General features: G+C 29.9%; 2 protein-coding genes across 2 annotated transcripts in view; one reads left to right on the forward strand and one right to left on the reverse strand.

Moving 5' to 3' along the window:
* Positions 1-4,151, forward strand: part of LOC105831040 (serine/threonine-protein kinase PRP4 homolog) — a 74,938-nt gene extending 70,787 nt beyond the window's left edge. Inside the window, exons 15-18 of the transcript XR_004963871.1 lie at positions 1,541-1,617; positions 2,116-2,353; positions 3,691-3,854; positions 3,957-4,151. The gene's annotated coding sequence lies outside the window, so the exon portion shown is untranslated. The remainder of the gene's footprint in view (positions 1-1,540; positions 1,618-2,115; positions 2,354-3,690; positions 3,855-3,956) is intronic.
* LOC105831043 (inositol monophosphatase 1) overlaps positions 3,373-12,096 on the reverse strand; it is an 86,785-nt gene continuing 78,061 nt past the window's right edge. The window contains exons 3-6 of the mRNA XM_012670881.2: positions 7,802-8,061; positions 4,175-4,280; positions 3,954-4,105; positions 3,373-3,844 (exon numbers count right to left, since the gene is read on the reverse strand). Coding sequence (XP_012526335.1) covers positions 3,738-3,844; positions 3,954-4,105; positions 4,175-4,280; positions 7,802-8,061 — 625 coding nt within the window. The 3' untranslated portion in view covers positions 3,373-3,737. The remainder of the gene's footprint in view (positions 3,845-3,953; positions 4,106-4,174; positions 4,281-7,801; positions 8,062-12,096) is intronic.

A 12,096-nucleotide genomic window follows, 5' to 3' on the forward strand; every position in this document is an offset into this window, starting at 1 on the left:
ACAGTAACCCTGCAAGCAACCGATGGAAATTCTCACCAACTGTAATCGCTTCTGTATCAGTCCTTTTCGGGTAAGTTGGTTGCTTGCAGGGTTACTGTGGTCGCTTCTCCATCAGTCCTTTTCGGGATAATTTGTGAGAGTTTCCATCGGTTGCTTGCAGAGTTACTGTGGTCGCTTCTCCATCAGTTCTTTTCGGAATAGTTGGTGAGAATTTCCATAGGTTGCTTGCAGAATTACTGTGGTCGCTTCTCCATCAGTCCTTTTCGGGATAGTTCGTAAATCTTTGTTTCCATCAGCCTTTTTCAAAGCTACCTTTATTCTCTTTCACATACCTTTTGTGATCTTTCCTGAGGTACCCCTGTATTTAATACTAAGTGGTTTTTAAATAAAAGATATTTTCTGGAACATTGAAGCGAAAATGAGACAGTGAATTTTTTTTATTTCCCTTATTATGGACGTCATATTGGTGTCGCCATGTTGTCTTTTGCAAAAAGCATATTTCATCAAAAAGTACTAATAAAGACGAGCCCTAGTAATTTGAGCCCTTACGCGTCCCTATACATTGCATCAAATTTTGGACAGACAAGTGATCTGGTTGACGTAGAACGTCCTATATACATATATATATATATACATATATTAGAAAAAAGATTAAATAAATTTAATATAAAGAAAAACTTACTATATACAAGCTAGTTTAGAAAGAAGTTTTAATATTAATTATTAAATAATATAATTAAAAATATCTAATATCTTATAATTATAAAAAAGTAACGGAAAAATAACGAATCGTTATTTTTTAAATAACCCTAACGGTAGCGCGTTACTTTTATGAATTAACGTTCCCAATCCTGAGATTACGTTTCTAGAATATTGATATTTATTTACACTCTGTATATAGGCACTGCATACATGCACGCACGCGCGAGCGCGCTGGCCAATACATGTGCTTAATAGTCTACTAAATACAAACATCTAATAGTATAATAATAATAATAATAATAATAATAATAATAATATTAATAATAATGATGATAATGATGATAATAATAATAATAATAATAATAATAATGATAATGATGGTGATGGTGATGATGATGATAACGATAATAATTATAATAATAGTACTAATAATAAAACTATCACAAGAAATGTTTACTTTACGTTTCTACAATATGTAAATAAATATATCTGTAATAATATTGAATAGAAGTGAAAATGTATGTATTTACACTATACACTATTTTAAGATAAAGGCGGTCATTAAAGTATTATATGTGAAATAATAATAATTATTGAAACATTACGTATTGCAATCTGTGTTGATTAATAATTTTATTACAAGTATGACATTCCGATGTCTGAAGTTTTTTATGCTGTTATGATATCCGTTAGAATCAGTCAAACTCTAAACTGGAAAAATTATCATTTAAAATTTTATTTTATTAAAAATTAGAACTAAATATATTGATGCTGTTGTGAATGGTTCATGGCGTGATTTTGAACGTGACAAGATTGTACGAGACTGCTTATGTTTCAGATGTGTCTTCGATTCAAATCATCGTTAAGTGCGGCCGGACCTCTTTCAAGGGCCTTTAGCGCCGATCCCGTTACAAGGTATTCATGGGGGATTGCCTGGGATATTTAGCACATCAACTTTTCAGTATAGTTTAACAATGAGGTCATATAAGCCGATGAGAATAGTTCGAGTTCTAAAAATACTTTTAATGAACTTTTCATAACAGTATAGAAATTTTATTCGACAAAATATAATAGAATTTTGATTGCGCGAGTTTTCAAAATTTCTTAAATCTGCGTAAAATCAGTAAATATATTTGAATATTTGCAAAATTATTTTTTTAAAGACAAATTAAAAGTAAAATATAATAAAATAATAGAAAATACTAATACGCGGTATATATACGCGTTTTAGTATTTCTCAACAAAAAGAATAAAGTGTAATAAAATTAAACTGACGTGAAACACGAAACAGGAAAAGATATACGTTTTTTGTGAACGTTTCAGTACAGAACTAAAAATATACTATGAAACTATGATTAAAGAAAAAGTATATGTATCGTTCTAATTGGCAATTTGGTAATGTTTCACTTGTAGCCCTCCCTGTGAGGAGGGGAGACAATGGAAGAGGTGATGAAAATGATGAAAACGATTGATGAGGAAGAAAGGAAAAATATGATGTATTTGTGCCTACGTCATGTCTACTGCATAAAAATACATACACTATCGCTAAACAATTGAACAAGATTTATACAACGGTTTAACTAGATTTATATCTACGCGCTTCTCTTAAAATTATTTGAGATTACAATCAAGGACGTAAGTATGTATACAGGTAAAGTACATTTTGTGAAAATTTTAAGTAATACAACAAATATAAACGATACACTTACATGTCTTTCTTTCAAAATTATTTTAATTGGAAACTGACCAGTTAATTGTTTAATTATAAATATCTTAAATTTCTATTTATTATATTAACATTTGTCGTTTTTTTAGTTTTCAGAGTTTCAAATTTAAAACTTATACTCTGTAAAAATGAAAAAAAAATAGATGCAATAAATACATTATTTTCGGAACATTGTCTCTCTTTTTGTTCTTTTCTTTTTCTCTTTTCCTCTTTGTTCTCTCTCGTTTCTATTATCTTTCTCTTTCATATGAATACTCAAAAAATATATATAAAAAGAGAATTTTAATATATAAAATAGAAAATCTAAATATAAGATCTAATAAAAAAATCTAACAGAAACATTTATTCATTTATAACAAGATTGGCGTGTTAGAGAGAGAGAGGGAGAGAGAGAGAGAATTTTTTTCTAAATTTCAGAAAATATTTTTGCTTGTACCCTAGATAGCGCATATTATTTATGATAAATATTCATAAATATTTAGTTTTTAACTCATGTTATGAAGTATTCACTTTATACATATATTAGAATAGATATATTTTATATTTGATAAATCTTTATGATCTTTTTAATTTAAAATAAAAAATATAAAAAATATTTTAATTATATAAATCTTTTATAAATATTATGTGTAGTCTGGGACGGAAAATTTATAATGTAAAATATGTGAAGCAATAACAATTTACTAATTTACTTTAAAAATATAAAAAGTAAGCAATTCTTACTATTATACATATATTAATAGGGTTCTATTATATATTAATATATTATATATTATTATATATTAATATATTATACATTACGTTTTTCTCGACTTTTTCTTAAAAATTATATTTTATTGCATAATTATAGACACACACACACACACACACACATATATGTATATATAATTAGACATGTACAATATAATATGTAATGAGAATGATAAAAATAAACACTACTTTTAAGTTTCTTTGACAGTAATGCTATATTATTTTTATGTATCTAAAATTAGTATTACCTTCTCCATCTATATACCGATAACATGGGTATTAATATCATTGTGTATATGTCAATTTTACATCATAAGTAAATAAATTTATTAATTTATTTCTTAAACTATAATTTAAATGTTTCTAAGGAAGTTTCAATTTCTTTATATTTTGATCATATTTGCTGGAAATAACTTAATTAACAATATTACATACATTTTACAGTTATATAATTAAAATTTGTTAAATCTAATATTTGCATTATCTTTAACAATTTAATCCTCAATCCGTAGAAATATAGTAAGTTCTCTTCATCTTCTACATGAAGCTTCCAAACTTCTTAATCTCGTTCCGGATAATACTGGATCAATATTTTGGAAAGTTGTTGAGCTAATTCTACTGATGATGCACACAATGTTCTTCTACTCATCACGTCAAATGAACCACCTTTTTTAATGTAAGAATAAATAGAATAAAATTGTGTTATTTTAACATCTATCTTGTACTGTGTCTCTTATTTGATTGTGATTGATGCATAATATTTGCAATTGTTTACCAGCTGGATCTATTGATACACCTCCGGCTTCTCGAACAATAAGATCTCCGGCTGCAATGTCCCATGCATGTATACCAAATTCAAAAGAAATGTCAGCACTGCCACAAGCCACCATACACATATTCAGAGCCGCCGAACCAAGCGATCGTATTCTGTAAAATGAGTAAATAAATCTTTGCGAAATTTTTTAACTAGAAATGTAGCTTGTAAATATATCTTACCCTTGAATCTGTGATGTAAGGAGCGCTAGATTTTGCAAGATTATTTTCAATTTTTCTGGATCTCTACTAGTTCCCATCTCTACCATTATTAATGCCTTATGCAATTCTGGAGTAATACAACAATTAATTAAATTAAACTAAATGATTAGACAAAAATCAATTTATATATTGTAAAATATAATTTATATTTATGTATTAAATGTATAATGAATTTATATAGTTTAATAATATTGATTTATATGTATATTATATACACTACTGGATAAAATTAGAATAACAAAAGTTTGAAATAGCGCCAAGTGCGTAAAAATTGAGTAAAAAATCTGAATTTTTTAAATATAATTTGATGCCCAAAGTTTTGACTTGACCCTTGCAAAGTCTCCCGCTGTGGGTCCAGTAGTTTCGGAACTATGCTTCTTGAAGTAACTCTCTGTAAAAAACAAAAGGTTGCAAGGTTGCAGTTTGGAAAGTGCAGGGCAATATGGCGCTATTTCAAATTTTCCTCTAATTTTGTCCAGTAGTTTATATTGTTTTTATTTTTTATATTTACCATAAATATTTAGTCTATAATTTAATAATATATATTAATATATTTTAATAAAGATGTTTCCTTCATGTATATAAAATATGTATAAAATATTTATAAATATTTATTATACATATTATGTGCTGTCTGGGTAATATCTATTCTACCCTAATTTTAAATCCATCTTTAACCTTTCCAAAATTGTTTCTTTTCTTTAAAATTCGTTAAAAATTGAAAATATGATTTATAAAAAGTCACTTAATTTATTGTTTTCAAACTATTTTGTTTAAATTAATTTTTAACGTATTTAACAGATTAGTGTATTATAAATTTATATACCAATTAATTATACCATCGTCTTTGTCATGAAAAAACGATGAGATTCATATAGCATAATATTGACAATACAAACTATTATAAAGGGCTCGTTAATGCTAAGCAAAAATAATACGATAAACAGGTCAATATATCGAGCCAAGACAAAAATTTTCCTAATACATTATAATTTATTAACTAAATATTATATATTGTAATTATAAATGCGATTAATAACACTGTGTTAAAAAATGTTCAATTTCGAAACGTTTCGACTATACTTAGTCCTCTTCAGTCATAATAAATTACCAATATGTATGAACTTAAACATGAATGAAATAATGGACACGAAAATATAATTAAACAGTTAAAAATGATGACCATACAACAGCGCATTTTGTATCAAAATGTGTTATAATAAATAAAAACATGAACCAATAAATAATACACTTAAATGAATAATAAAATGAAAAATAATGAAATTTATTCGTAAGTCGCCCTGACGGAAAGAAACTAGAGAAAATTATATTACAAGTACTACACAAAAATTTTACACGAAATTACAGGCTGAAGTATTGTAATATCTGTAGTATTTTTGCACTACACGCTCGGACGTGTATTCCATATTACAGGGATTTCACGCACTGTAGTAACAACAGCGTGTAATAACTACAGATTACTGTGATTCTCTCTGTCATAACTACAGAGAGTCCTGTAATAACTACACAACTCTAATACTTATTGGCTGTAGTTTCTTTCCGTAAGGGCGGTTTTTATATTAAAATAAATCTATAGGATCAAAGACGATGGAAAACGTGTTACATAAACTGATGTGCGTATTGTAGAAAACTAAGCTTATATATATTGATCCCAGATCTTAAAACACAATATTAAAACGAGCAATAACACACAGAGTATTTGACAAAGCGCTAAAGACTAGTGTAATGTTCGGTATTCAGAGGCAGAATGAGCGAAACTTATTTCCCGTTATAAGCCAGTACCTGGAGAGTTTAATTAGCAACTAATTCCTTCAAGCAATTTTATTGATTGTTATGGTATATTGGACCAAAAAAGTGAAAAAGTCGCATAATACTATTAAATTCAAGGGTAGATTTTCGAGATATAGAGAAAAAGGGTAGGTTTTCACTAAATTCGAAATATCTCGAAAACAAAGGCAAGTACGAAAAAAATGCTATAGAACATTTTTGTAGGAAATTAAATTTCCTATCGGATATATATTTTTTAAAATTTTTTATAATTTTTTAAAATTACAAAATAAGCAAAAAACGATGGCAAAAAATAACGAAAATTTGCAAAAAATTCCAATTTTTACATTTTTGTTTATAACTAATATTTGCCTTAATAGAATCGACTATACGCTTACACAAACTTAAAGTATACATTATGTCGAACAAAATGAGCACTGGTTAAAGTATTTTCCATTAATAATCACCGAGATATCGTTGACGGAAGTTAGGCATTTTTACTTCGTTTTTCGCTTTTGCGGTTAGATTTGAACGAATTATTTTGCATACATTTCGAAAACTATGCATTTTATGAAAAAAGTGCAAGATACATTTTTTGTTGCAAATTAAATTTTTTATGAAATGCACATATGAAAAAAGCAAATACACGAAAAAGTATTCATAAAATAAAAAAGATAAAATTATGGCATTTTAACCATAAAAAATTTTAATTTTTTATAACTTTTTTAAAAAATTATTACCTATATTGTTTTACTTAAAAAAACGTAAAGTATACATTATGACAAACAAAATGAGCACTCGCGAAAGTATTTTCCTTTAATAATCACCGAGATATCGTTGACGAAAGCTAGACATTTTTATTCAGTTTTTCGCTTTTGCGATTGAATTTGAATGATAAGTATTTTCTTATATTATCTATATCTCGAAAGCTATGCATTATGAAAAAAGTACAAGACACCTTTTTTGTTGCAAATTAAATTTCCTATCAAAAGCACATCATATGGAAATAGTAATTTTATAAAAAAATACCGGTAAAAAGTAATACATCAACTAGACATTTTGACTTACTTATAAATATTACATACATGTAAAATAAATTAAGACATTACAAATAAAATATTAATATTTATATATGTTAGTTAAAATTTTTTATAACAAAATCAGAATTGTTATAAATTGCAAGCAATAAAATCGAGGAATCATTATCATTCGATATATGTGGTTATTTATAATTTTAGAACGTTTTGTTGCTATAAGATAACTTTGGGGATGGTTTTCGGGGTTTAATAATGGAGCAAAAAATTCGGGAAAAGAGCAACTAATTAGATCTAAAGGAATTCATCACATTTGTTTAATTAAAAAAAAATTTTTTTGATTGTTCTAACTTAATTTTAAGTTGGCACAGCCTCTATTTTTTCCGAATTGACTGGAGCAACTAATAGCAATAAAAGAGCCCTAAATTTCTATATAAGTTTTATTCAATTGTGCTAAAGTGGCTGTGCCAGCTTTATAGGCGTTTATAAATGCTTTATGGAACCAAAAAATATATACGTGTACACAATATTAATACATAAAATTGTTTTTTCATATTGTGTTTATAATAATGCTGCAACATTATTAAATCACATTGTATAATATCTATATAATTTCAATTTTTATGAAACAATGCATTTTAATATGTGAAATTGCAATGTTGCTGCAATACAGTTGCAAGGTTTTGTGCCATATTAATAAGATCTACAGGACGGATTATATATAATTAAATATTCTATCTCTTATTAAAAATAGACAATAATTTACCTTTTTCATTAGATACGTGAATTGGAGCTCCATTGAGAAAAGCGCCTTGACCTTTTCGAGCAGTAAAAAGTTGCTCTAAGATCGGATTATATACTATTCCTATTTCGGCTGTTTTATTAATAAGTAGCGCAACTGAAACGCATGTGTATGGTAAACCGTGAACGAAATTCATTGTGCCATCGATGGGATCGATTATCCATGTTGGAGCATCCGTTAATTCTATTTTTTGTCCCGAAGCAGTACTTTCTTCACCGATAAACCTATTGTAAAATATCAACTTTAGAAGATAAATCTTAAACATCAAAATTACAAAATTATTAGTGATTAGGAAAAATCTTGGAAAAGTCAGGGAATCAAGAAATTTTTTAACTTAAAAAGATGTTAAGGGGACTGTTCCTCAAACTTGCTCGAGGTCAATAATGTAGTCATTCGTGCACATCATTAACAATTAAAGTTTTATATGTATTCTTTTATATATTTATAGATTTAGAAATCTTTTTCCAGAATTAAAGTACACATATTAATATCAATCTGTGAATTGAATTCTAAACCCGAGAAAAATAAAGATGTTATTTTATATGCATAGATCAAAATAAATCTATTTTTCTGTAATTGTATCTCATGAGATATAATATGTTTTTTATATCTCTTTAAATCTTCAAATGTCTATCATTTGTCTTGAATAATTACCCACACAGAACATAATATGTATTACATATCTAATGGATATCCTCGACAGATATTAGGGATATCCATGAATATATAGGAAATATCCATTAGACATGCTATAAATATCCAGATGTCCGCAATATGCAATCTAATAAATATCCATAGGATATGTAGATCAATATCCAGTCGACATTTATAGAATATCCAGTGAATATCTACATAAATATCCACTAGATACTGCTATGGATGTCGATTGGATATTGATCTATATATCCCATGGATATTTACTAGATCTTATATTGCGGACATTTGGATATTTATAGCATGTCTAATGGATATTTTATATATATTCATGGATATCCCTAATATCTGTCAAGGATATCCATTAGATATGTAATACATATTACGTTGTGTGTGGGAGGATGTCATAAAAATCATCAAAAGTGGGTGAAGGCCCGTCGAGCATGCTCTGAGAGGTCCTGTAGTTCCTGTACCACAGAAACACCCTCGTCGCTGGGGAAGTCTAATTTTAGACTTGTTTCTTGCACTGCGAGTGATCCTTATATAGTGTGGTTGTTGCATCTTACTTCCGAGTTGCACGCCGCTCTATCTGCGACGCCGCGCACTACTCGGCTGGCGAGTGCGCGGCGACCGAATATCTAATAGATATCTTTAGTAGCTGTTTAGTGGACGTGGATATGTGGACAACACGTAAATATCTAATGGATATCCTTGGTAGCTATTTGGTGGACGTGGATATGTGGACAACGCGTGGATATCTAATAGATATCCTTGGTAGCTATTTGGTGGACGTGGATATGTGGACAACGCGTGGATATCTATCAGATATCCTTGGTAGCTATTTGGTGGACGTGGATATGTGGATAACGCATGAATATCTAATAGATATCCTTGATAGCTATTTGGTGGATGTGGATATATGGACAACGCGTGAATATCTAATAGATATCCTTGGTAGCTGTTTGGTGGACGTGGATATGTGGACAACGCGTGGATATCTAACAAATATCCTTGGTAGCTATTTGGTGGACGTGGATATATGGACAACGCGTGGATATCTAATAAATATTCTTGGTAGCTATTTAGTGGACGTGGATATGTGGATAACGCATGAATATCTAATAGATATCCTTGGTAGCTATTTGGTGGATGTGGATATACGGACAACGCGTGAATATCTAATAGATATCCTTGGTAGCTGTTTGGTGGACGTGGATATGTGGACAACGCATGGATATCTAATGGATAGTTTGGTGGACATAGATATGTAAATAATGTGTGCATATCCATTAGATATCCCTGCTAGTTATTCAGAAAATATAATATTTAAGACATCTATTAGATGTCTACTAGTTATCCATAGTAGATATGGACATCATATAGATATGTAGATATTTATTAGATATCTATTAGATATTTTGTTCTGTGTGGGTAAAGTTATATCCACTAACAATAAGATCTAACTAGATTAGACTAAAATCTAAGATCTAATAAAATCGAGAGAGAATCCAAGCAAAAATGAAAGAGATGTTATTGTATATACGTAAATCAAAAGATATAAACAGGTAGATATTAGATCTCCATTTTGACCTGATCAAATGAGATCAAGTAAGCTGTACTTATATTTAAATATATATACTTCTATCTCATTAATTAGATCTCTAGAGAGTGTGATTGCGAGAATAAATTAATTTAATTAAATATAAAGAAATTTTCCCATATAAACAAAAAGATGTCTTTTAAATTTCTTCTCAGAGAGCTTTTTCCGAGAAGAGACCAGCGCAATTGAACTCTCTCCATCAGGATACAAAAAATCTAAGCCCTGAGAAGGCTGAGAGCTCACTACAATTGCTATCATATGTTGACCCGTCACCGTGGGTGGTCTTCTTACATGGTTCTTAAGAACTGTAAATTACATTACGAGAAAGGTAGTACCGCGTTATCGTTTAGCGGTGATTTCGCGAACTACATCGCGGCTGCGACTGCGGATGCTGCACGTGTGTACATATTGTGGCGGATATTTTTACATGAACTATTAAATTATGATTTAAAATATCTTTCTTTTTTGATAAATGTTGAGTAATAAATATATATAGACGTTTATAGATATTTAAAAACAATTTTAGAACTAGTCTTCAAAATATATGTATAAAAGCGACATTTTTAACCTTTAGAGGACCAGTGCTTTTTTCGAAGACTTTCAGTTTTAGTGCCAAAACTTTTTTGTTCTTGTTGGTTGAACTAAGAAAAAGAAAATATCACTCTAGCGTATAGCGCCTAATATATATTAGCCTTCCAGTTTAGAAAAATGTTTTTTTTTTGCTGTATTTAAACTTCATATTATTATTTATTATTAAAATGATTGTTTAATGTCATTTGCAATAAAAATGTGTTTAAAAATATGTACATAAAAACTTAATTATGTCGCATTTTGTGAGGTATGAGACAGTGAGGTATGAATAAAATGTCATTATACAAATCCAGATGGTAAACACAAGTCATTTTGACGTCAAATTTTGGTCATTTCTTAACTATTTTATTGACTTAACCCATTAACGCCCAAGCACACGCATTTTAAACATAATTTTCAGCGACTTTATTTGCAACGTCATAGGTCTATAAAAATTTGAAAAGTATTATTCCTTACGTAAAATTTTATGGTCTTTCAGAATCCACTATCAAAATATAACAAATAGTCTCAAAAAGTTATGGCAGGTTTTAAATAAAAAAATACGAACAAAACGCAAAAACTTTTTCAATATTTTTTTTCACATAGAAATGGTATGAAATTCCAACTCTTTTCACGGGAGCGTCCCAGATGCGCACAGTAATAAACGGACACAGCAGGCTGAGTGAAACGGACACAGTAACAAACGGACACAAACCAAATGGACACAGTAATAAACGGACACAGTAACAAACGGACACAGACCAAATGCGCACAGAGCGAAACGGACACAGTGCGAAATGGACACAGTAACAAACGGACACAGACCAAATGCGCACAGAGCGAAACAAACACAGACCAAATGCGCACGGACCAAATGCAATCTATGTACATTGCAAGCAGAGTAAAGTCCACATAGCTTAGCGACTTGGACGGGGTGGGTGCGGGAGGGGGACCGAAGGCCCCCCTTGCACTCTCCGTGTGTGTGTGTGTGTGTGTGTGTGTGTGTGTGCGTGCAAAGCATTCACTGCATCACATGAATTTGCGACTTTCCGTGTATGCATTTGGTCCGTGCGCATGTGCAGTGTGCGCATTTGGTCTGTGCCCGTTTGGCACTGTGTCCGTTTCGCTCTGTGCGCATTTGGTCTGTGTCCGTTTCGCACTGTGTCCGTTTCGCTCTGTGTCCGTTTCGCACTGTGTCCTTTTATTACTGTGTCCGTTTAGTCTGTGTCCGTTTGTTACTGTGTCCGTTTCACTCAGCTTGCTGTGTCCGTTTATTACTGTGCGCATCTGGGACTCACTCCTTTTCACAATCATCGATGCACAAAATATTTGTACATCAAGAGTATATTTTTAAAATTTATCAAAATTGTCATTTTCATTGAAAAATGGCGGCTAAATCCCAAAAATTTACGAATTATCGTATTTTCATAATTTG

Source organism: Monomorium pharaonis, chromosome 6 (assembly GCF_013373865.1).
Source record: "Monomorium pharaonis isolate MP-MQ-018 chromosome 6, ASM1337386v2, whole genome shotgun sequence".
Lineage (NCBI taxonomy): Eukaryota > Metazoa > Arthropoda > Insecta > Hymenoptera > Formicidae > Monomorium > Monomorium pharaonis.